Genomic DNA, 24,563 nt, shown 5'->3' with positions numbered 1-24,563 from the left:
CATTAACTTTTTCAACTCACTTTCTATTACATTTATTAAAACCTGTGTCGGGTCGAATAGTGACAAATTATGGGGACGGAGGGAGTAATATTTATCAAATATTAAAACAAAAACAAAAAAGAAAAAACAAATTAATTCGCAAAAATAAACATTGAAAACACACTCAAAAGACTTCATTGTATAAATAACACATCTAAGGACTTCATTATTTAAGTAACAAAGGCTTTATGGCCCTCTCACTCTTGATCGCGGTAATTGTATCGATTTTGGCATGGTCTCATTTCCGCCACCGCAGCCGGAACCTTCCACCGGGGCCATACCCGTTCCCGATCATCGGAAACATCCTCCAGCTAGGGCAGAACCCCCACAAGTCTCTCGCCGACCTCTCCAAAACCTACGGCCCTGTGATGTCTCTCAAGCTCGGTAGCATCAACACCGTCGTCATATCGTCGCCAGATTCCGCTAGACTGGTGCTGCAAGAGCACGACCAAGCCTTCTCCGGCCGCACCATCCCAGCGGCATCCGAAGTGCACGGCTTCGACAAGATTTCACTCGGACTCATACCGGTTGGAGAGAGGTGGAGAAAACTAAGGAAACTGTGCAGAGAGCAGATGTTCTCGACGCGGCGCCTCGACGCCGACGCGGGAGTCCGGCGCGAGAAGGTAGAGAGGCTGGTGGATTACTTGCGCGAGTGCAGCGCGAGGGGGCGAGCCGTTGACTTGGGTCAGGCGGTGTTTGTGACGTCGTTTAATCTTCTGAGCGCGACTATTTTCTCAGTGGATTTGATTGAGTTTGAATCCGGCGCGACGCAGCAGCTAAAGGAGACGGTCGAGGGCGTGTTGATGACTTTCGGGTCTCCTAATGTGGCCGACTTTTTCCCGTTTCTCAAGTGGTTGGATCCGCAGAGGATCAAGAAGAGGTCGGAGTTTTACATTGCAAGATTGCTTGGTGTTTTGGGAGGGATAATTGAAGAGAGGTTTGAATCAAGATATATGGAGAGGAAGAATGATTTGTTTGCTGTGATTTTCGATCTCATGGAGGGATCTGATGAGTATGACTTTAACATCAAGGACATTCAACATCTGTTTTTGGTGACACCTCTCTCTCTCTCTAACATTTCTTTCAATATTATACTAGTATATTCTAAAAGCATACATGGTTGCACAACTCATATAGGACTTATTTCTTGGAGGATCAGACACTACTCAAAGCACAGTGGAATGGGCAATGACAGAACCGCTAGTTAATCCGGAGAAGATGAGTAATGCAAAGAATGAGCTGAAAAGTGTGATTGGAGAGAAGAACCAAGTTGATGAATCACACATATCAAGACTCCCATACTTGCAAGCACTGATCAAAGAGACATTACGGCTCCACCCTCCCGCTCCGTTACTGGTTCCTCGAAAGGTGGATCGTGAGGTCAAGATTGGGGATTACATAATTCCCCAACATTCCAAGATATTCGTCAACGCTTGGGCTATAGGCAGAGTTTCGAGCATCTGGCCCAACCCTAGTTTGTTTGAACCTGAAAGATTCTTAAATAACAATATGGGGTTCAAGGGCCAAGATTTCGAGTTTATTCCATTTGGGTCGGGGAGAAGAATGTGCCCAGGTTTGCCTTTGGCTGATAGAATGTTGTCTCTGCTGTTGGGCTCTATACTTCACAATTTTGAATGGGAAATGGAAGGAGGGGCGACATATGACACCACGGAGGAGTTCGGATTGACATTGCACAAGGCAGTTCCTCTCAAGGCCATTCCACTCTGTTGTTCCTGAATTCTAGACCTCTTTTTTACTTTAAAAACTTGGATGAGATCTGGTGTGTCGTATCTCTATCCCTACTTTAATAAAAATAAATTTGGATGAGATCTTGGTGTGTTATATCTCCATCTCTACTTTAATAAATATTTAGTTTGGTTTGTTTATAATTCAACGAACATTCTTAAGGAGGTTGGTGTGTTATTTGCCATGTACTAATATGATTCTGTTATTTTAATTCTTCTTATTAATCTATGAACATTAATCTTTTACATTATGCCCGTGAATCATAATTTAATTTGTTTATAATTATTATTACTATCACTAGGACACATAAACTGATAATAGTTTGATAGTAATAACGACATAACGTACAATAGTGAAACAAGTAACCTGACAGGCCAACATATGTGGACGTCTCAAATCCAAATAAGTGGATAACAATAAAATAAAAAATAAAAAAAAAAAAGGCAAAAATAAGTAAGAATTCAAAGCGACCAGATAGAAAAGTGCACTCACATTAAAATTCAAATTCCAAAATAACCTAATTAAATCCCAAAACCGACAATTTTAAATTAAATCCAGAAAAGGAATCGGAAACCAAAAGGCAAAGAGAGTATCACTGTTGGAAAAATAAGTCATAAAATAGCCGCCCATTACTTATTGTATTAGAGTTCTTAGAACTCTTTTATTATGGTAGATTTCCTAGTTGTGTAGAGTTTCAAAATTGTATTTATTGATGCAGTTGGAGAGCCTCAAATATCCCTTTAAATACTAGGGTAATGAAGCATTTCAAAATACAAGAAATATACACAACAAAGATTTTCCTATCTTCTTCTACTTCCAATGTGTCTTACCAATCTACCTATAAATGGTATCAGAGCAGGATATCAACAAAAAACCTCAAATGGAGGTCAGTCAAATATACACTCTCGAGCTATTGATCGAGACAATCTCAAATCTAATTGATTTGTACAAAGCCAACACAATTGAAAATCAAAATTCCTACTAGCCGAAGAACTTCGGCGTAGAAACTAATCCTCTCCCGCCATAGCCACAACCACTCTCTGCAACTCATTCACACCCAAAAATAATGCAGCAGCTCACTTTCAGGAAGCGCCACAGCTATGCCACTAAGGCCAACCAGCACCTTGTCATCAAGGCTGTCAATGCAACAACAGCCATGAGCCCCTGCATTCCTAAGAAATCCCCAAATGTTGCTAGTGAAGAAAGTAAGGAAACCAATTCTGTTAATGACTCCAACTCGGCTCCCAGCGAAGAAAGTAGAAACATTGTTGAATCTGAAGACGCAACTGATCAAGAAGCTGAAGAAACTCCCGAGATAAAGCTTAAGACTGCACCAACAGACGTTCGTTTCCCTACTCCGAAGAAGACGTACGCAGCGGCGGTGGCTGAAGCAGAGTCGGCGGCGACAGCTGCTCCACCTGTCACAGACAGCAGCGTCGGCAGCGGAAGAAGCAACACCTGTCGGCGGCAGCATACGTCACAGAGCGGCAGCGGCTGAATCATCGTCGGCGACGGCGGAGGCGGTTGAAGCAGTATCAACGACGGCGGGAGAAGCTTTTGTGGGAATGGCTATGGTTGAAAAATCTTCTGTGGGGTTTTCAAATAAACCCCCCCACGCATTGCAGAAAACCCCCTCAATTTATACACCCTCCCAGATCCGACCCCGCCTCAAACATTTCTCACAAACACCCCCCCCCCCCCAGAAAATTCTGAAACTACCAAAGCCATCCCAGAAAATTCAAAAATTTCCTAACCCACCCCAGTGTTTTGAAATATTATACAAAAAACCCACATGTGTCCAAAATACTGAAACACCCCCAAGTCTCAAAAATTCTGAACATAAACCCCATGTTTTTGAATTCCAGCCCTCAATTACTTGTGCAAACACTTTCCAAACACTCGCATTACCTGTGCAAACACTTTCTCCATCTTCCTCGGCTATAGGACCTAAAGACCACCATTGGATTTTTGTTTGTGGGGCAACCGATACCATGTCCTTTGATGCATCAGACTTCCTTGAAATTTCCCATTCTACAAAACAAGGATTTAGCACAAGTACCGGGGGCAGACACTATCACTATTTCACCAACTCTTCACCTCTCAAACTGTCTTTATGTTCCTTCATTGTCCCATAAACTTTTGTCTGTGAGTCATGTCACAAAGGATCTCAATTGCAAATTGCTAATGCAGCCTCGTTTTTGCATGTTATAGGATATCAAGACAGGAACGATAGTTGGGCGTGGCACTGAACGGCATGGCTTGTACTACGTGGATGAGATAGCCCAACAAAGTACTGCGATGCTAACTCATGGGCTTACTGATAGACAAATTTGGTTATTGCATCGCAGGTTAGGGCACCCATCTATAGGATATCTTCACCTTCTCTTTCCTGAGCTAGTCTCTTCTAGGCATGTTTTGAGTTGTGAAACTTGTGTTTTGGCAAAGAGCCATAAACATTCTTTCAAATTAAACAACACTAGAGAAAAATCTCCTTTTGCTTTGGTTCACTCTGATGTGTGGGGTCCTACTCCGGTTACTGGAGGACAAGGGTTTCGATATTTTTTGTTATTTATTGATGATTTTTCTCGTATGACTTGGATTTATTTTTTGAAAACAAAGTCTGAAGTTTTTGAGAAATTCACTCAGTTCTATAGTCTTGTCCAAACCCAGTACAATTCCAAAATTCAAATCCTTAGATCCAATAATGGGAGGGAATATGTGAACTCGAAAATGCAAACCTTCTTCACTGAAAAAGGCCTTGTCCACCAAACATCGTGTGCATATACACCCGAACAGAATGGGGTAGCCGAGCGAAAAAACCGATACATCCTTGAGATCACTCGTGCGCTCCTAATCGAGTCTAACATCCCTAAGTCTTTTTGGCCAGAAGCTATCGCCACAGCCGTATACCTCCTCAATCGTCTTCCCACAGGAATCCTAAACTTCAAAACCCCCCTAGAGGTCTTCTCTTCCCAACATTCAATTCCCTCTTCCCTCACTCTCGAACCCAAAATCTTTGGTTGTACTGTCTTTGTTCACATACCCAAGCATGATCGGGATAAATTCTCACTGTGTGCAGTCAAATGTGTCTTCGTAGGATATGGAAAGAATCAGAAAGGATATAGATGTTATGACCCTTCAACAGATCGCATGTATGTTACTATGAACTGTGACTTTGTTGAGAATGAATATTTCTATAGCCAATGTAGTAGTCGGGGGGAGAGTGGGATAAAAAGTCCAAACAGTGACGCACTAAATTGGCTACCTCTTTGGTGAGAAACCATTCAGGGGGAGTAAAGGGTCGGGGTTTTGCACGTGTGTCATGTGCACGTTTCCCTCCTTTCAACAAGATTTATAATTTTCCCACTAGTGTAACGAATATTACTAAGTATAAGCGGCAAGAGCGGGGTCGAACCACAGAGACTATGGACCTACTCGAGATTGTTTCTACGGCACAAGCGGAAAAGGGGTCGGCTGCTGCAACGCATTCATTGAGTTAAACTAAATCTACTTGACCTGGTGAAATTAAACTGGACTCTATCTACCTGACCTAGAGGATGGGAAAAGTACGGACACTTGCAACTTGTAAACTGGAGTTAAACTGACTAGAACACTTGTAACTGAAGGAACATGCTTAAACTTTCCCAAAATAGGCAGACAAAGATGCAAAAACAAGTGGAGACCATTTTTCCCTAAACAGGCTGGGGCTGGCAGAAAGCTGTGAAAAGCAAAAAACAAAAGCAAAAAACAAAAGCAAAAAGCAGATCTAATTCTCTAACTAACTCCTACTTCATCTTCTCCAAAAAAACCAAGTAAAAACAGAGCATGGGACACAGCTTTAACACCATTGACGAAATAAAACAGAGCATGCATCAAAACGAGACGTAAACACGAAATTCAAGCTAGAACTACCAGATCTACGGTACTGGGTCAAGCAGAAAGCGAAATGAACACAGATTACCTTTCGTGCAGCACCTCAATTAACGGATCTCAAAAATCGAGCACGTGAACAACTAAATCTCATCCTCTAAACTACTGGAAATCATGTAAACAACATAGATCTAAACATCTAAGTCACCAATTGCGAAAAACATCCAAGAAACATAAGTAAATAGCATCAATAACATGAAAATAAACACTGAAGCTTCATAAAACCGAAAATAAGTCGAGATCCAAAGGTGAAGTCGTCAATTCCTCCGATGAAACTACATATTTAAGCCAAGAAAACAACAAACTATCGAACTAAACTAAGAGAGCAGTGGCGTTAAGCGCCTACGAGAGCTTCCTACCTAAACTACGACAGCGTTAAGCGCTACCTCTTCATTGTGGAAAGCTTCTATTTATAGAGTGGCTTTAATTTCAACCCTAAGACAACTTCTTGTCGGTTTTTGACCATTTTACCCTTGCAATAATTGAGGATCTTCATGTCAGCATGCCATTCTGTTTCCTTGACTAGGTAGATGACTTTTTCTGCGCTTCAGCTCCATTCCGCCATTCTGTCTCCTTGACCAGGTAGATGACTTTTTCTGCGCTTTTGCTCCATTTCTACTCTTGTCGTCAACTTCCTGATTCTCCTAGGTCCGAGCGACGACTTTTGGTATTTTACTTCAAAATCAGCTATTTTGCATCTGCCAGGTCAATTAGCACAAACTCCTGGGTCCAGCAGATTTCTGCACACTTAAGCTCAAAATTTGTGCATTATCTCCCCCAAAAGCATATAATATTACCCAAAACCAACGCATGAAACGAGCCTTATCAGGGAGGATATTCAAGAGGGTGATTGTTAGAGTTTGTATACTAGAAATCACGTTTCGAGTGATTGAATATTGTAAAACTCTTATTTTATTTTCCAAGAAATAAAACAGATTATTTTTGTCATAATGTTGTTATGTTTTACATTTAATGGATGTCAATTGCATGTTTAAATATATATGTTAACTTAACAAAGTCTAAGTCTTTGTTTTAGTAGACCGGTTGTGGGCGGCGTCCACTTTAAGGTAACACGGTCAGTCCTAAACAAAGAAAAAGAAGAATTTCACAACCTAGATGGAATTAGAGTATCCATCGTGAAAGGTTGTAATGTCAATCCGCATATTTCTAAGCCTTACTGAAATAAGATGACATTGGTGTGGTAAAGCACTGAATGGATCTATTGGTGTGGTAAAGCACTGAACGGATCTAACAGCAAACAAGACTTGTCCTTGGGCTATCTACTGAAAGGCGAGGTCTTGATAAATATTTGTTTCTTAATCAATGTAGTTTAGCATTGAGCATACGGTATTGATTATGTATTTATGTATTACTTTGACTTATCAAATGGTGCGGATTTTTTGTTACCCAATTATCCTGATATATTGGGTAGTGGTGATTGCTAGTGCTAGGATTGCTATTATATTGAATCGTGCGCGAGGTGAGTCTCGTTTGATAATGTCCTCAGGAGGAGCGCGAAACAAGGTTTTATTATTCGGAACCTAGCTAGTTGGAGTTTGATTACTCTATGAACAATAAATAAGCGTTTCATGATAAGTCCACTCTTGGAATTAATAAGAAATTAATTAATTAAGTCCATAGCAGACATTAATTAATTAATGGATATTTTTATCTTAAGCGCGGGAAATGAAAGTTAAAACGGAAACCCGGATTACTTATAATTTCGGATTTGGATGGAGAGAGTTCAATATTACTTCTGTATTGGCTGCTCGTAATATTCCAATTAAAGCTTATATTAAATTGTGGGTTCAATTTAATTAGTAAAAAGTAAATTGGATGAGCTCATATCCAAAACCATCCATAGATCCTTGTCTGGACCCAAAAGGAACTTAATATAAATAGGAGAATAAAGGAGACAGAAAATACAATTATTCTAGCACAAAATTTTTGTCCCCCTCTTCTAAGTGGAGTTCGAATTTTTCTCCTCCGTGGAGAAGGATTCTTCTGTCTTCTTTATTTAAGTCCTAGTATTCCGGTGAGATCAGCCCACACTGATATTGGAGTACAGTTCGGGAACCAGAAAGAAGATCCGTGGTCTAGTATTCAAAGCGTCACGTGGAGAAGCTGCTAGCCATCATCAATTCTTTGGAGAATTAATTAGGTATTATTTCTGCTCTGTAGAAAAGCATGCTTTAGGTTTCAATATTCTTAAAGCATGATTAATTCAAGTTATGAGCATAATACATGTGAAAATTACGCGAATAGATTTTGTCTAAATAATCTGCTAAATAGATCTAATTATTATGTGATTTATTTGTGCGATTAATAATTATTAAATTATGATAATCTCACGCACGCTTCCGCTATCAGTTCCTTCAGTGACAACCAAACTAACCTCCTAGACCAAAATCCGGCCACAGAGAACAGTCCAACAAAGGATCTTATCAGTACCACAAGGCAGTCAAATCCCCAAGAACAAAACATGTCGCTTCACGACACTGCCGAGCTATCTAACCAGTCTTTGAATCCTGAGGTAAATGCTTCTGATCCCACTATTAGTACCCTGCCTGAAACCACTAACAGTGACAGGAAACCGGAGGGGATACAAATGAGCCACCTACAGAACAAGAAACAGGACACGGCAGATTACCCACAGAAGTATAAGAGGCGTTCCTCCTCGACGATATTCTTCAGACTGGAAGGGAAGGAAATCTAAGTATTCTGTTGCAAATCTTACCCAGGGACACCTTACCGAAATGACTAGGGCATTTGAAGCAGCACTTTACGAAGAAGAAGAAATTCCACGGTCCTTTGAGGAGGCAATGAAACACAAACACTAGAGGGAGGCCATGAAGAAGGAGATCGATGTATTGATAAAAAATGAGACTTGGGAGAAGTGTACTTTGCCCCCCGGAAAGAAACCAGTAGGATGTCGTTGGATCTTCACCATAAAGAGACGTGCAGATGGTTCAATCAAGAGATACAAGGCAAGATTGGTTGCTTAGGGATATACTCAGGTGTATGGAGTAGACTATGAAGAGACTTTTTCCCCCCTGGCCAAACTTAACACAGTAAGAACTCTTCTTTCTATAGCTGCATGTAAGGAATGGCCATTATACCAGTTTGATGTTACAAATGCCTTCCTTCATGGAGAACTTGAGAAAAACAAGGAAGTCTACATGGAGGTTCCCCCAGGTTTTTCTGAACAATTTGGAAGAGGACAAGTGTGCAGACTAAGAAAGACCCTTTATGAGCTAAAACAATCCCTGAGAGTGTGGTTCGGAAGATTCTGCCAGACAATGTTCAAACATGGCTTCAAACAGAGTCATTCGGATCACACGCTATTCCTGAAGATGAGAAATTGGAAAATGACTTGTCTAATCATCTATGTTGACGACATGATCATAACCGGGGATGATGCCGAAGAAATCCAAAATCTAAAGGAGAATCTGTTCAAGGAATTTGAAATGAAGGATATGGGAGCATTGAAGTACTTCCTAGGAATAGAAGTGTTGAGATCCAAGCACGGAATATTCCTAAGGCAGAAGAAGTATGTACTTGATATGCTAGCTGAAACAGGACTACTGGATTGCAAGTCTGCTGAAATTCCAACGGTACCCAACCATGGGTTAAAGATTGTAGATGGAGCTAAGCCTACAGACCGTGAAAGATACCAACGGTTAGTAGGTAAACTTATCTATCTTTCTCATACTAGGCCCGACATCACATATGCAGTTGGAGTTGTCAGTCAATTTATGCATCAGCCTTAGAAAGATCATATGGATGTTGTCATAAGAATTGTGAGATATTTAAAGGGAACAGCCAGTTATGGGATATTCTTGGAGAAAAATGGAGATTTGGAAATTGATGGGTACACCGATGCCGATTGGGCAAGCAACCCGGTCGATAGAAAATCTACTGGAGGATATTTCACCTTTGTTGGAGGGAACTTAGTCACTTGGAGAAGCAAGAAGCAGAAAGTTGTAGCCCTACCAAGTGCTGAAGCCGAATTTCGAGGGATTAGAAGTGGCTTAATGGAGATACTTTGGCTTAGGGGATTGTTAACAGAAATTGGCTTCCCACCTACATGGAAAAGTCAACTTTTCTGTGATAATAAAGCAGCAATTAGCATTTCAGAAAACCCAGTCCAACATGACAGGATTAAACATGTCGAAGTTGATCGCCACTTCATCAAAGAGAAACTTGAGAGTGGCATTATCGAATTCCCATTCGTCAGATCTGAAGAGCAACTTGCGGACATATTGACCAAAGCGCTGAGTCCTAAAGTCTTCAAAGAATTTCTTGGCAAGTTAAGCATCGGAGATACCGTTGCTCAACTTGAGGGGGAGTGTTGGAAAAATAAGTCATAAAACAGTCGTCCATTACTTATTGTACTAGTGTAACACCCATGCTATGCACGGATCATTAATTTTAAGAAATTAATATAAATAAATATGTATGTAATAATAATTTAATCTTATAAAAAAATAATAGTAATAAATTTAATAGATTCATCAGCAATATAACATGCAAATATTGTTTATGATTAATAAACCTAAAATTAGATTAAATTAGATTTTATGTTAATAACAGAATTAAGAATTTAAATTTCATACATTCAATTTATCAGTAGAGTTGGAAATATAAATTATAGTTTAATTCATTTATCACTATAATTAATAATGTACGCATATTTGTTTGTGTACAAAGTGTTTCACATTGATAAAAAAAAAATCACAGGTTAGGCAATGTCCTAATCGATTTGTATGATAAAAATTTGAAATTTTATTCTATTTTTCATTATACTCCATAATTTATTCTTAATTGATTTCTCATTAGTCACCTATATAAATAGGTCATTCTATATTTATTTATAAATGGAAAACCCAAATCCATATGTTAAAACTCAAAACCTAAATCTATCTAGAAAATTATGGAAACCCAAAACCCTAAGACCTAAAACCTTCTAGAATAATTTCTTAGCATTAAATAATTTAGCCGAATACAGTTATACAAATACAAATTAAGCTAATTAGTGTTGTGTTACAGACGTGCTCCGTAACGGTTCCGATTATCTATCTTCCGGTGAGATTTGCTGGTTGTCGGCGGCTCGGTGAACACAGCGGCGGTAATTTGAAAGGCTGGCGCGGGTTTTCCCGTCGACAGCTTAGGGTTTGATGAGTGAATTGCACGATAGCTTGGGCAAAATATTTCATTCATAAAATCAAAAGTCAATGAAATAGCCCTATTTATAGACTAAGGACCCTAGGGTTGGTTCGACTTACCTAATCCATTCGGGAAAGAACCAACAAAGAAAACCCGAACGGGGCTTATAATTTCACCCAACTCAAATTGCAAAATAAAAATAGTTTATCAAAAAATAAAATAAAAAGAAATAACTAAACAAGGAAAAAAAATACTAAAAGACTCCCTCCTACTTCGTAGCAAAGTCGCGATACTTCTCCGGAGGTTTAAGGTTCTCCCTTGGCCTCAATTCCCTCGCCGCCGTCGTGCATGATTTACTTGGTTCCTCGACTCCGTCGCTTGCATCCGGTTCAGCTCCTTCTTCCTCGAATAGCCCCGGTTCTGCCGCGCTCCTCACCACGTTGGTGGTCTCCGCAAGGACGTTGGGGGCGTTCGTAACAAACCCCCCCCCCCCCCCCCCCCCGTTAGAAGCTTCCTTGTCCTCAAGGAAGAGGTCTGGAAAACGCTCCATGATAGAGGACGCTGGCTCCCACGTCGACGTACCCAAGCCATCTGACCAGCGCACGAGAACGTGCTTCGTCGGTTTCCCCTCATGCCATATCACCTTTGAATCCAAAACAGCTTCCGGCGAGACCACCAGACGATCGCCCTCGAACTGATCTGGCAACTTCACACCCTCCGGCGGACCATCACCTGCCACAAACTCCTTTAATATGGATGCGGCTCCCCTCCGGCAAGCGCAAACGATAGGCCACTGGACCCACCCTCGCTAAGACCTCAAATGGACCATAAAACCGCCGACTCAATTTGGCCGATATAGGCCTCGCCACCGAGTGTTGACGATACGGCTGAAGCTTCAACCATACCAAATCACCCACGTCGAACTCCACATGGCGTCGATGACGATTAGCCGTGGCGGCCATGCTTGCGCGCGCACGCTCCAAATTCTGGCGCAGCTCCACGAGCAATTTCCCCCGTTCGCAAATCATGTCGGCCACATTAGGGTGGTCCCTGCCGAGGGAGGCGCCGCCACCAACAATGGCGGCTCCCTACTGTACAAAGCTCGAAACGGCGAAGTGCCCAAAGCGGCATGATGGAAACAATTAAGGGCCAACTCTGCCCAAGGTAGGAAATTCACCCATTTAGAAGGTCTATCGGCCGTGAACGCACGAAGATACTGCTTCAAACCACGGTTGCGCACCTCCGTCTGACCATCCGATTGTGGGTGGTAAGCTGTGATGAATTTGAGCTTCGTACCACTTAACCGCATGATCTCCTCCCAAACTGCATTAAAAAACACCGAGTCCCGATCCGATACGAGTGTTTTGGGAAAACCATGATGCCGCACCACCGTGTTGACAAACAAGTGAGCAATCCGAAGAGCATCAAAACGCGTCGGCAATGGAGCAAAGTGGGCATACTTCGAGAGCCGATCCAACACCACCATAATCACTGTATAATCACGAGACTGCGGTAGCCCTGTAATAAAGTCCATGGACACATCCTCCCATACCTGCGAAGGTACGGGTAACGGTTGTAGCAATCCTGCCGGCTTCTGCGTTGAGTACTTCGTAGACTGGCACACCACACACTCATCGACAAACGTCTTTACATCCTTACGCATCTTAGGCCAAAAGAAGGCCGCAGCCAGCAAGCGAATTGTACGTTCGTGCCCCGGGTGACCCGCCATAGGAGTGCAGTGGTGCTCCCGTAACAAATCGCGCTTTGCCGCCGAACTACCATCCACGAGGATCCTCCTATTGAATTAAATAAGGCCCTCAACCCATGATAAGTGACGAGGAGCCTCGCCCGCCGCAATCTTACGGCTGAGTTCGACCAGCGCCGGAAAGGTCATCGTTTCCTGTCGGATCATCTCCAACACCCGCGGTATGGGCCGCGCTTCCAATGCAAGCAGCGACGTCACCTCCCGAGATTCCGCACCATTGTCATTCTCGCTGCTCTGCCCGGTTACCTTCGCCAGTTCGCCCTCCTCCTTCCAAGATAGGGCATCCGCTGCCTTGTTGGTGATGCCACGCTTATACTCTATCCTGAATTTGAATCCCATTAGTTTCCGGACATACAAATGTTGGTCCGGAGTCTGCACCACCTTGCACCACCTGCTGCAATAATTCCTTCAAACTCTTCTGATCCGTCCTGATGATAAATTCCCGACCGAGAAGGTACTAACGCCATTTCTGGACCGCCTCCACAATTGCATACAATTCTTTATGATATGTAGATGTCACTTCCCGCCGCGGACCCAATTTTTTGCTAAAAAAAGCAATAAGATGGCTGTCTCCGAAGCATCAGTTTCAATGCAGAAAGGAAACGTGCCATCCTTTTTACTGATCAGCAACACCGGAGACGAGAACGGACTCTGACTGCGTTAGATGATGCCTTGCTCGAGCATGTCGCGGACATGTGCCTCGATTTCATTCTTTTGGAAATAGGGGTAACGGTATGGACGAACGTTGATCGGCTTAGTGTTAGGCGCTAAGTGGATCCGATGATCAAATTGGCGCCGCGGCGGCATGCCTCGCGGTAGCGCAAAAACAGCGCGGTGCTCTTCCAACACCTGTCGCACCGAATCTGGGATATCTGGGGGAAAACTCTCCTCAATATCATTCGACGCCCCCCGTCATCATGGTCGATCCTGACCACCTCATAAAGTTCGTGATCCGCAAAATGCGCTGTCAAAAGGGCCAGTGACTGGCGTGATATTTCTGTCGGACCCTGTGCCACTCCTGTCAAGAACACCTTCCTGCCCTCGCGGCTAAACTCCAACATTTTCTTCACAAAGTCAGCCGAAATCTTCCCTAAGGATTCCAGCCAAGCCATGCCTAGAATAACATCTGGCCCATGATGCTCAAGGATGTGTAGGTCGACCGGAAAAAGATTACCCTGCATTGTTAGTTTGGTTTGGCGCGACACGTGGGTGCATAATAAGGACGCACCATTACCCACCAGCACCCTGAAGGGCCTGATTGGCGTCAGCTCCAGTTGTAGTGAGGCCGCTACACGCGGGTGCAGGAAATCCATCGTTGCCCCTGTATCAATCAACACCCGAACCTCCGCCCATGCGATCGCTCCGATTACCATAAATGGTCTAGAGCTCGGGTGCCCGTTCAGTGTGTGTAAGTGCGAAAGATCAACCGTGATCACCTCATCATCCACTGTATTGTCCGGCTGATCTGTCTCCTCAACATCCTCCAACTCCTCACTGATATAGCACAATAATTTCACCTTACAAACGTGCCCAACAACCCACTTTTCGGGGCATTGGTAGCAAAGGCCTCGTCGCGCCCGTTCTGCTTTCTCTGCGTTAGAAACCAGAATCGGCTATACTCGCGGAGTATCCCCTTCGCGTCGACCCCCAGATTTCGCTTGCCCTGTTGGTGTTGGGCTGGGCTGTCCGCTATTCGTCCACTGTTTATTCTCGCGGTTGGGCCATTGCCTACGATTGAAAGATGAGGAGTGTTGTTGTCGTTCCTCCTGCGTTGCCGCCAGCTGGAGAGCCAGTGCCATCGCAGCAGAAAGTGAAGGGGGATCTTGCAACTCGACCTTTTCCTGAATCGACTGCTTTAGGCCCGCAATAAAAATTGGTATGAGCGACCTCTCCGACAAATCCTCTACGCGGTTCAGATAACGCTCAAAGGTCTCATGATATTCCGCAATTGTGCCTGTCTGTACTAGTTTCGCAATGAGGCATGTGTAACTGCGGAAACTTTGCGGATCAAAGCGATGACGAACATCCTCCAAAAACTCCTCCCAGGAAACCAACGGATTATTAGTGTCGTAGTTAAATATCCATTCTGATGCGGTGGATCAAATAACATTACAACATAGTGCAGATGTTCTGACTCTGGTATCCTCACATGATCAAAGTAGTACTGGACTCTAGAAATCCAATTTGGTGCGTCTGAGCCGTCAAAATGTGGCGCGCGCATCTTAATATCTTTTGGGTGATCCCGGTAATGTCGATTATATCTGCCACGTCATTGCGGCGGATCCCAGTTGGTAGGGTCACGGTCATCCCACCGCTCATCATCCTCGTCCCAGTCCTCCAGATTGTGTCGAGGTGCATCCCAATTAGTACGCTGGCGGCGCTGATCATAGTATTGGAGGTCTCGCCCCCCCCCCCCCCCCCCCCCGACGGGGCTGATTTCGTCCCCCTCGGCCTCTGAAGCCGGCCGCCAACGTTGTCTCTCTGCGGCGATGTCGACCCTGGCCTCCGCGGTAACGGAGCCCTACATTATGGTATCGGTCGACTTCGTCGTAATCCCTACGAAATTTGGTGTCATGATTCTCTAACTCCCAATCGTCCTCCTCTCCGTGTGTATATCCCGGTCCCAGGTTGTGATCCTCTGGAGTCTCCGGATCGTCGACACGCCGGTCGGTGCGATATAATCTGGATTCCAACTTATCAAATCTTTGGGTCATCATGTCGAAACCCTGGGTGATTGGGCCAACCACACCTTTTCCAGTGTTACGCGATGTGCCAATCGGAGTGGCGTTCGCGCCGGATGGGCGTGGTGGCGGTGGTGGAGGCGGGTCGGTTAAGCCGACTACGCTTGATGCCATGAGTACTGGATGAAAGCACCACATGTTACAGATGTGCTCCGTAACGGTTCCGATTATCTATCTTACGGTGAGATTTGCTGGTTGCCGGCGGCTCGGTGAGCACGGTGGCGGTAATTTGAAAGGCTGGCGCGGGTTTTCCCGTCGACAGCTTAGGGTTTGATGAGTGAATTGAACGATAGCTTGGGAAAAATATTTCATTCATAAAATCAAAAGTCAATGAAATAGCCCTATTTATAGACTAAGGACCCTAGGGTTGGTTCGACTTACCTAATCCATTCGGGAAAGAACCAACAAAGAAAACCTGAACGGTGCTTATAATTTCGCCCGACTGAAATTGCAAAATAAAAATAGTTTATCAAAAAATAAAATAAAAAGAAATAACTAAACAAGGAAAAAAATACTAAAAGACTCCCTCCTACTTCGTAGCAAAGTCGCGATACTTCTCCGGCGGTTAAAGGTTCTCCCTTGGCCTCAATTCCCTCGCCGCCGTCGTGCATGATTTACTTGGTTCCTCGACTCCGTCGCTTGCATCCGGTTCAGCTCCTTCTTCCTCGCATAGCCCCGGTTCTGCCGCGCTCCTCACCACGTTGGTGGTCTCCGCAGGGACGTCGGGGGCGTTCGTAACATGTTGAAACCCACTAATTGAATTGGGTTAACAATCAAATTGACCTATTTCTATTTAATAGATTCAATTAGGTTAAAAAAATGATAGCTTCCTCTTCTTCATGCTTGAAGAAGCCTCCATCTTCTGTTTGACGCTTAATCTTCTCCAATTTTCAAAATTTAAACCAAGCATGAAATAGTCTAAATAGGATTATGCTAGTATTCACAAGTAATAGATCGTTTATAAGATTTTCAAACATATAAAGAATTGATAAGAAACGAAACACAGTAGGATATGAGCACCATATCCACATCATAGACACAAATCCTATTTGTGTTGTTATCTCCCAACTACTGTCCTTGCAAGACTTTGGCGCTAAATGCTCATTTTTCATTATCGTCGACATGGAGTGCATGCTTATTTGCATTAAGCCTTGCACATGTGAAGGACAACAGAACAAAATTTAGATAATAGAAAAAATAACACCTTCAAAGAATACAGAGATTGTTACCATGCAAAACTTCCTCCTTTTGTTGCTCTCTTTCTTCTTCCTGTGTCATATAAATTGTATTCGAATCAAAATCCCTACTCTCTGAAGGAAGACATAAACACCAATAAACCTAATTAAAAAGGATAAACAAATAAGAAAAGAACAAAAGAGAAACTTAGAAGAAAATAACCATAAAATTGGAGATTGAAAATGAGGACTCGGTATTTAAATATACATTTGAAGCAAAGCGGTGCAATAATTAGGCATTATTAGCATTTACTAATATTAATTTTAATTGCGCAACGGCATCACATTGATTTAATAATTAATATGCAAATTATATTAGCAAAAAAAAACGTGCACAAGGCACTCAATTAAGTTTGCAAATCTGTAACGTTCAAGGGCGCTAAATTTGTTCTATAACAATATTTTTTGTGTGCCACCATTTTTCATTCAGTCATGTAAGTATATTTCATAAATCTTGCTAGACGCGTGTTTAATCTATATGGTTTTTCAGTTATTCAATTACAGAAATTTATTACTTTTTATAAATTAATTAATTAGGATCATATTTCAAAATCTTTCATTCACTCCTTACAATAAGAATAAAAAATCTTTAATTTCCTAATTTTAAAACTATTTTTTTCATATTATACATTAAAAAATGGAATAAAGTTTAATATAATTTCAGCGTGGGAAAATTAATTTTACTATATGGAGTACTAATACAAATTCCTAAACGCATGATTGGGAACATTAATTTTATTACATCGTGGATTACATTTATAGTACATATGAAACTGCCCTACGTGACTTTAAATTTGTATCTAAATTTTAGATTAATTGCAATGGCACCCAAAACTAAATATAGTATTTAAAATTATGCCAAAACTCGCTTTTTATATATGTATACATTAGAGTTCCCAGAACTCTTTTATTATGGTAGATTTCCTAGTTGTGTAGAGTTCCAAAATTGTATTTATTGATGCAGTCTGAGAGCCTCAAATATCCATTTAAATACTAGGGCAAGGCATCTCAAAATACAAGAAATATACACAACAAAGATTTTCCTATGTTCTTCTACTTCCAATATGTCTTACCAATCTACCTATACCTCTCTCGATTACCATCTTTAAGAATCACAAATCCACAAATCCTACATTTTAAAACCCCTTCGCTAGCAAAATGTGGTTCAGACCATCATTTTCAAGAAACAAGGTTGTCGTTGAGCGACAATAAAACAAGTTGGTCGGCAGGGCTGCCAGCCTGCTGAACATTCCTCAGGACATCCATTGCCTCGGAGACCTTTGATTTCAAAGCATCAGGCGACTCAAGCAAATGAAGAACCTCGGTCTTGTCCATCTCCAGAAGCATCCCTGTAACCTTCGCAGCATGCTCGTGCTCAAGTTGATCAACAAGTGGGTACAAGTTCTCACCCAACATCTGTTAAGACTATGAACATTATATACACTATACAAGATAAGAAACAAATACAATTTGTACACTATGGGCAAACTGCTTACCGTCCTCTGTTGTTCAGGTGTTGCATTTGCAAGGGAAGAAGCCAAAGCAGAAATTGGTATAGGCTGTGGAATAGCAGCATCGCGAGGAAGTATGCCAGCCATGTCATATGGAACAGGAAGCACTCCACCAGCAACACCAGGAATGGGTGCATCTGGCACATTACGACCAGCAGGGTACCTATACATCCTTGCCCTTGGTATCATCTGAACAAAATAATACATCAAGATCAGCAAAATACTTAATCACACATGATTAAAAACTTTAGTAAGTTGAGTAGAACCTGCTGTTGCATCATTGGCACAGGTTGCTGATTTTGTTGCCCTGGACCTCCTCGTCTCCCACCTGGTCGTTGGCCCTGCTGACCCTGTTGGACTAGTGGCACAAAGGAATATGGCACGGGAGCACCCCCAGGACGTAGTCCAGGAACAAGCTGCTGCTGATAACCAAAGCCAGCCTAAACCATTTTGCAAATATTAGAATTATCAAATGATGATAGCAAACAACAGATGATGCATATCGAATACAGCATGTGGCTTCAAATAATATAAAAGGATGATTACACTGAAAAACTACTTACCAAAATTGCACCCTGTTCAATTATAAAATGAAAATTTTACAGCTAAAAATACATATAGAACATAGCAAACTCGGAGAATGTCACCTGAGGAGGAATAATAGCAGGGGCTTGCCCATAAAATAGCTGCTGCCCCATACCAGGTGCACCAGGAGCATACATAGGCATACGAGGAGTCATAGAAGGTGGCATTGCTACAGGCCTCATTTGCAAATATTGGGCCTAGACATAAGTCACATAACACAGTTTTCAGAACAAATGATGAAGTCATTATATGAGAAAACTTGAAGCATATATGCAAACACTAAGAATCAATTGTAGTATATTGACAAGGTTGCAAAACTAGATCTGAGCAAATAATTCAAAAATAGTTAATAGAGGGCAGGTATACCCTGGCTTGGATGTTTGTGAGCACGTGTTTTAACTTTATATGATCTCGGAGATTAAAAAAAACAGCTCAGTAGAGGAATAAGTATGTTGACAAATCCTAATTATATTCTGATCGGAAGAAATTTGTGACTTCATAGTCAGATTAGCACAAGACCAAGCCCCCATGTCCTACTGTACATTTCATCATTAATCCAGCGTTGTAAAATTGATTTCGTGGGAGAACCAACCCGGCGGCTCGCCGTTTCTGTTCGTGAACTGGGGCAGCAATACCAACCAGTCGCCAGCTTCGTCAGGCTCCCAACTCGGTGGGTCGCCAATTCTGTTCGGGATTTGCTCTGTCATCAATGGCGAGTTGCCGACTTCATCCTGCATCAGATCCAGCGCGGTGCCGGAGCTGTGAACTGCAAATATCGATCTTCAACCCGGCAGCTTTCCGGTGTTGTCTCTGCTGCAATATTCAGCTGGTGACCGGGGTCGTTGGAGCTCCGAACCGGCTAGGAATTGAAGAGATTCTGGAATGATTCACGAATGGTGTTTCGTCTCCTACACTGAATCAGAAATTTGAATGGAAATGTTGCTGCAAGTGATCAAGTTGGAAAGAATTTCACGTAATGTTCAAGTCAATTATTTTGTTCCCTTGCCAAGTCATTCAAAGTCAAAAGCACGTTCTTGCCACATATTGTTCAATTTGGATCATAAATAATTAAACAATCCACTTAAAGTTAGGAGAAAAGAAATCGAATATTTGATTCGCATCTAATTTCAAGTTATGTGTTTTTTTTCTAGGAGCAATGCTGATGTTGGTACGAATGTTGTTGTGTTTCCTATAAATGACGCATCGGAAGAGATCATTGGACCTTTTGTTGCTAATTAGGAATACCGGCCATCTCTCATGACAATGAGATCGTTAAAGGTAAATACAAACTCCATAATCCCGACCATCAGTTACGTTTAATCTCACCATCACTGCATGATCAAGAAGAAAACGATAATAGTGATGATGATGATGATGATGATGATGATGTTGATCTTAACTATGGCTTAAAATCAAAATTAGTATCTGATGGATGCACCGGATCAATATCATCATCAAAATAACTACTACATAAGTTGTGGAGAATGCAATTACTTTCTCCACTTAACTTGCTTCCAGTTGCCGGTAGAGCTCCCCTCTCATCCATTCCACCAACAACGTCATCACATCTTAACCCTTCAATATGCTTTAGGGGAAGTATCGGAACATCATGTTCGGGCAGCAATATGATTTAGGGGAACTTCACCCGCACCCTGTTGTGCATCAACTAAATAATAGGTTGTGTTGCAGCGTCTGTTGTAAAAGGAAGGTTTATGGTACCCTTGGATTTCAGTGTGCTTCAGACAATTGTGACTTCTTCATGTGTTTAAAATGGTGGTGTGGAGGAAGTCACAAAGATGACATATGTGCTATTGATTAAAGAAATAGCGTGGAGTAACAATGTACTGTTTTCTTTGTTTGTGATGAATCCATCTTTTGTCCACTTAAATATTTGGTGTCATATGAAGTTTGGTTACGAATTTACTGTGGTTATCTATTGTTGTAAAATAAAATATACTATTTGATTTGACTTAAATCTGAAGGCATTGTAATGAAATTTCTGGTTTTGCTATTTACGTTGTTTATAGTCAATCTGAGTTGTAATGTCAAATTTTAGTATAAAAACTAGTATCACACCTGTGCGATGCACAGATTAAATATTTTAAAATAATAATTTTAAATTATAGATTATTTACAAAAAATTTAAAACATTATAAAAAATGTATATAATAACTATGAATTATACGGCTAAAACATATATATTAAACATGAAATAATTAAGAATGAATCATAAAAATTTGGAAAGCTTTGATTCATAATAAATGAATGGAAATTATTTGAAATAACATCATTTCATTAAGTTCTTCAAAGAAAAAAATAAATAATCCATGTATCATGGAGTACTAAATAAAAATACTATTCCTATATTAGAATTAATTGAAAGTATAACATCTCACGAACTACTTTCTATACAAAAATTTCATAATTGTGAATAAATAAATTACAAATCAATATTATTAGACTAATTCAAATTAACTTATTACTATTTTGTTATTAATTGACACACTTAATAACAACAAATTTTAAAAATTGACATGGAATAAATATAAAACAATAGCTAAATGATTCAGGCAATATTAAAGTAAAACTTAAAAAAGAATTAAAAAAGAATTAAGTTATAATATACTATTTAATTTATAAGAGCATTAATACTTCCATAACTCAACTTATATAGATATGTGGAAAAAAAAATACTGATATAGTATAATTTTCTACCATGGGACAGAGGATATAGTAATAACGTCTTATATAAGTGATCCAAAAAGATGGTAATATATATTAGTGAAGGCTATCGCTTAGCCAAATATATAACGGACCAATAATATAGGCAAGCTTAAACTTAAAAGCCTAATAGCTCATCTTTATAACAAAAGGAATAAACTACGGTTCATCAGACTAATACAATTGTTGAAGAAGATTAGACCAAAAATATAAAGACCAATAATATGGGGAAGTCTAAACTTGATGAATAGCCTAATATCCAATCCACAATTAGTAGGACTATTAATAATATTATTATTGAAAAAGACTAAATATGAATATGCAAATTGGACAGGAGTATGCCAGCTGTGATGCTACATAGAAATTTCACCATATCATCGGCCTTCGTCCACACTGTGCCCCTCTACCTCATTCTCTCATACAATTTGTCGTTGTGAACAGTAAAAAAAAAACAAATAAACAAAACAAAACACACAACCACAATGAAAATACAACAAATGATAAACATGAAATTGTACGAAAAAACGTCACTTCCTTAAGTATTGCACCAAACTTTTCGTGTAAACTTCATGGAAAAGTTGCTTGAATGCTAACGCCCTAAGCAAAAAAAATATAATTAATGATTTTATATAATTTGCATACAAACATAAAATAACTCATTAAACAACACACCGCACGGTAATGAAAAACACTATAACCCGATGGCATTGGTTATGGCTCCATGAGCAGTAGCTTCATAAACGTGGATGCAACGAACTTCGATAACAAAATAAATTGTGGAAGGCTCCAGATCATTGAGAAAGGTGAAGAATGATTCCATGATGTCGACCTTTTTTCATAAGATATGAACAAAAATATCAAACTTAAGTGTGAGGTAAGTAGGAATGTGTAGATAGTAAGTCTTCAAATGTCATATTTATAGATAAAAAATTAACCATGAGATGCTTTATAACTTCTCCAAATTAAAGTCATAAATTTGCACCTTTAAATGTGAATAATGAGTTTCAAAAACTGAATAATTAATTAAAAAATTGATTTATGGATGGATATTATATACGGACACACATTAATTTTATAAGAGAATTTAATATTTTGATTTTTTATTCTATTCTCATAGAGAATTCATGATAGCAAATATGTAACGGTAAAATAATGATGAGCATTAATTTTTGGATATTAAATTGAGTGTTACAAAGAAATGAAATGACATTTAATTAAAATAATTTTATATTACTCGATACTTATGAAATTAAAAGAGATAATCTTTTAATCTAAAATGGCAGATAGATGAGTTTTTGATTAAAATTTTTAACCTATGTAATACGCATATATACTTGTTTGGTTCTTAAATGAGAGTTAGTGATTTCCTATGTGCATAAAAATAATTTTGTACGTACATAAATTTTTTTAATATATTGAAATAAATTAAGATACACACGCGGTGTGAAAATTATGTTAATTCATCAATATATACATGGTGGATTTCTATTTATTACTAACGGTTAACCCAACAAAAATTATTTCCCCACACAACAATGTGATTAGATTGTAACTGCCAGTTTAAATTATCATAATTATTACTAATACAATTCTTAATTTTGAAAGAAGTTACAAATCCTATAATTATTATTAATACACTATATTGTTTAATACAAATATATTTTAAAAATATTCTAAATTAGTACTCAAAACACAACTTTTATATGATGAAGATGTATAGATAGATTTTCATTTGTAATACCCAAAATGATATATGGACAAATAAGATGCTTATTAATTATGATTCCCACCTTTATCGGTTATTAAATAATTAATTATTGAATTATAAATACTATATGCATTGATTATCATGTCCAATTATCAAATATTCAAATTAGTCCATAACTTATAAGTATTTCAGAACGAGGACAAAACTTATAAATATTTCAAAGAAAGGCCAAAACTCGCCTTTTATATATGTATAGATTTATAGGATCAAACGCTTCATATGTTACAAGGTGTTGGGAAGGAGTGACCTAATTCAATGCACAATGGATAAACAAACATCATTTCAATTTGCAAGAATATGTTAGGAGCACAATTTATTTGCATCGAATGTAGACGAATTAAAGAGATAATAATCAGAAACGAGAATAAAGATGGCAATATCAAGATTTTACGTGGAAAACTCTCTCCAACATTAAGAGGTAAAGTTAAACCACGAGACTCATCTATCTACAAATCCACTGTCAACAAGGAGATAATACAACCAAAAAGTTTACTAATAATATATCATTGACAATACAACGAATGTACTAGATAATCAATACAACTCTAAAATAGATAATAAAATTACTCCATCCTTCTACATTAATATCTAAGTTCACCAAGATTGAGTTAGAATCGTAAAGAAACCATGTGAAAAAGTATGAGTAAAAATATTTGTAGAAACATATTTGGAAGATCGTAAAATATATCCTCTATATTTGAAGGGCTAGTTAGTAGGTGGTGAGTATAATGAGTCTTCTTTCTCCGGTGGCTGTATTATTTAATCTAAGATTCCCGTCGTCCTATTTGAATAAACAATAGGATTGGCGTCCCTTAAGAATTAAATATTACATCTATCCCTTGAAAATTAAAACTATTTTAGTTTTGGATCGTTACTTAAAAATAAAAATTTTTTAACTTTCTATTTCATGATTTGAACCCCACAATCTGCTAACACTGTTTCCACTACTTTTTCTTACTTTATCCATTTTTCTTTCCCTCTCTGATCTTATTTTACCAATTCTTTTCTCTTATACTTTACAAATTATGCATTAAAACTCTTGTCATTTTAAAAATTTTAATTTTTCAAAGATGAATATAGCCAGGGACTGAGCCACGGTGGAGCCGGGGGGGCTTTGGCCCCCTCACCCATTTGCCTATTTAATATAATATATGTAAGTAGCTTTACAATTATGTAATGCCAGTGCAGTTGGGTAGAACTCTGCCTTCTTGTTCATGGGTACCAGGTTCAAACCCCACTTGGGATTTTTTGATTTTATCTATTTCTTCTATTTTGTATTCAATTATGTTTTATTTGATTTATACATTTGTAAATTTGATTTTAAAGTTATACACATAATTCATTTGCGACTTGTTT

The 24,563-nt window shown here is 39.8% G+C and overlaps 3 protein-coding genes and 1 pseudogene across 3 annotated transcripts; 1 reads left to right on the top strand and 3 right to left on the bottom strand.

Annotated features, from left to right (window-relative positions):
• The first annotated feature begins 218 nt into the window (after positions 1–218).
• On the top strand, positions 219–1,928 carry LOC125194755 (ferruginol synthase-like). The gene is made up of 2 exons (XM_048092985.2): positions 219–1,091; positions 1,177–1,928. The coding sequence occupies exons 1-2, from the start codon at positions 228–230 to the stop codon at positions 1,774–1,776; spliced, it is 1,464 nt and encodes a 487-aa protein (XP_047948942.1). The 5' UTR covers positions 219–227; the 3' UTR covers positions 1,777–1,928.
• Positions 1,929–9,395: 7,467 nt separating this feature from the next.
• On the bottom strand, positions 9,396–10,033 carry LOC148927369 (uncharacterized; annotated as a pseudogene).
• A 1,116-nt stretch (positions 10,034–11,149) lies between these two features.
• LOC148927368 (uncharacterized) lies at positions 11,150–12,610 on the bottom strand. The gene is made up of 3 exons (XM_089056570.1): positions 12,059–12,610; positions 11,787–11,969; positions 11,150–11,674 (listed from the first exon to the last, which is right to left on the bottom strand). The coding sequence occupies exons 1-3, from the start codon at positions 12,608–12,610 to the stop codon at positions 11,150–11,152; spliced, it is 1,260 nt and encodes a 419-aa protein (XP_088912696.1).
• Positions 12,611–17,786: 5,176 nt separating this feature from the next.
• Positions 17,787–18,934, bottom strand: LOC125192329 (polyadenylate-binding protein 8-like). The gene is made up of 4 exons (XM_048089872.2): positions 18,781–18,934; positions 18,400–18,573; positions 18,119–18,322; positions 17,787–18,038 (listed from the first exon to the last, which is right to left on the bottom strand). Exons 1-4 carry the CDS (start codon positions 18,898–18,900, stop codon positions 17,802–17,804), a joined length of 735 nt encoding a protein of 244 aa, XP_047945829.1. The 5' UTR covers positions 18,901–18,934; the 3' UTR covers positions 17,787–17,801.
• Positions 18,935–24,563: the final 5,629 nt, after the last annotated feature.

The sequence above is a fragment of the Salvia hispanica genome, chromosome 4 (genome assembly GCF_029641045.1).
Source record: "Salvia hispanica isolate PSC_SH4W2 chromosome 4, Shi_PSC_v1, whole genome shotgun sequence".
NCBI lineage: Eukaryota > Viridiplantae > Streptophyta > Magnoliopsida > Lamiales > Lamiaceae > Salvia > Salvia hispanica.
The sequence above is the reverse complement of the archived record's forward strand: the minus strand, read 5'-3'. Positions and strand labels throughout refer to the sequence as shown.

What these genes read in the sequence shown, in the direction of transcription:
- LOC125194755 (XM_048092985.2), top strand. Translation starts at nt 228, where the DNA reads ATGGCCCTCTCACTCTTGATCGCGGTAATTGTATCGATTTTGGCATGG. An exon ending in ACATTCAACATCTGTTTTTG is followed by an intron (nt 1,092 to 1,176) that starts GTGACACCTCTC and finishes CAACTCATATAG; the next exon opens with GACTTATTTCTTGGAGGATC.
- LOC148927368 (XM_089056570.1), bottom strand. Translation starts at nt 12,610, where the DNA reads ATGGCGGGTCACCCGGGGCACGAACGTACAATTCGCTTGCTGGCTGCG. An exon ending in CCGATAGACCTTCTAAATGG is followed by an intron (nt 11,970 to 12,058) that starts GTGAATTTCCTA and finishes TTTGTACAGTAG; the next exon opens with GGAGCCGCCATTGTTGGTGG. An exon ending in AGTTCGACGTGGGTGATTTG is followed by an intron (nt 11,675 to 11,786) that starts GTATGGTTGAAG and finishes GGGTGGGTCCAG; the next exon opens with TGGCCTATCGTTTGCGCTTG.
- LOC125192329 (XM_048089872.2), bottom strand. Translation starts at nt 18,900, where the DNA reads ATGAGGCCTGTAGCAATGCCACCTTCTATGACTCCTCGTATGCCTATG. An exon ending in TGCCAATGATGCAACAGCAG is followed by an intron (nt 18,323 to 18,399) that starts GTTCTACTCAAC and finishes TATTTTGTTCAG; the next exon opens with ATGATACCAAGGGCAAGGAT. An exon ending in CACCTGAACAACAGAGGACG is followed by an intron (nt 18,039 to 18,118) that starts GTAAGCAGTTTG and finishes TAGTCTTAACAG; the next exon opens with ATGTTGGGTGAGAACTTGTA.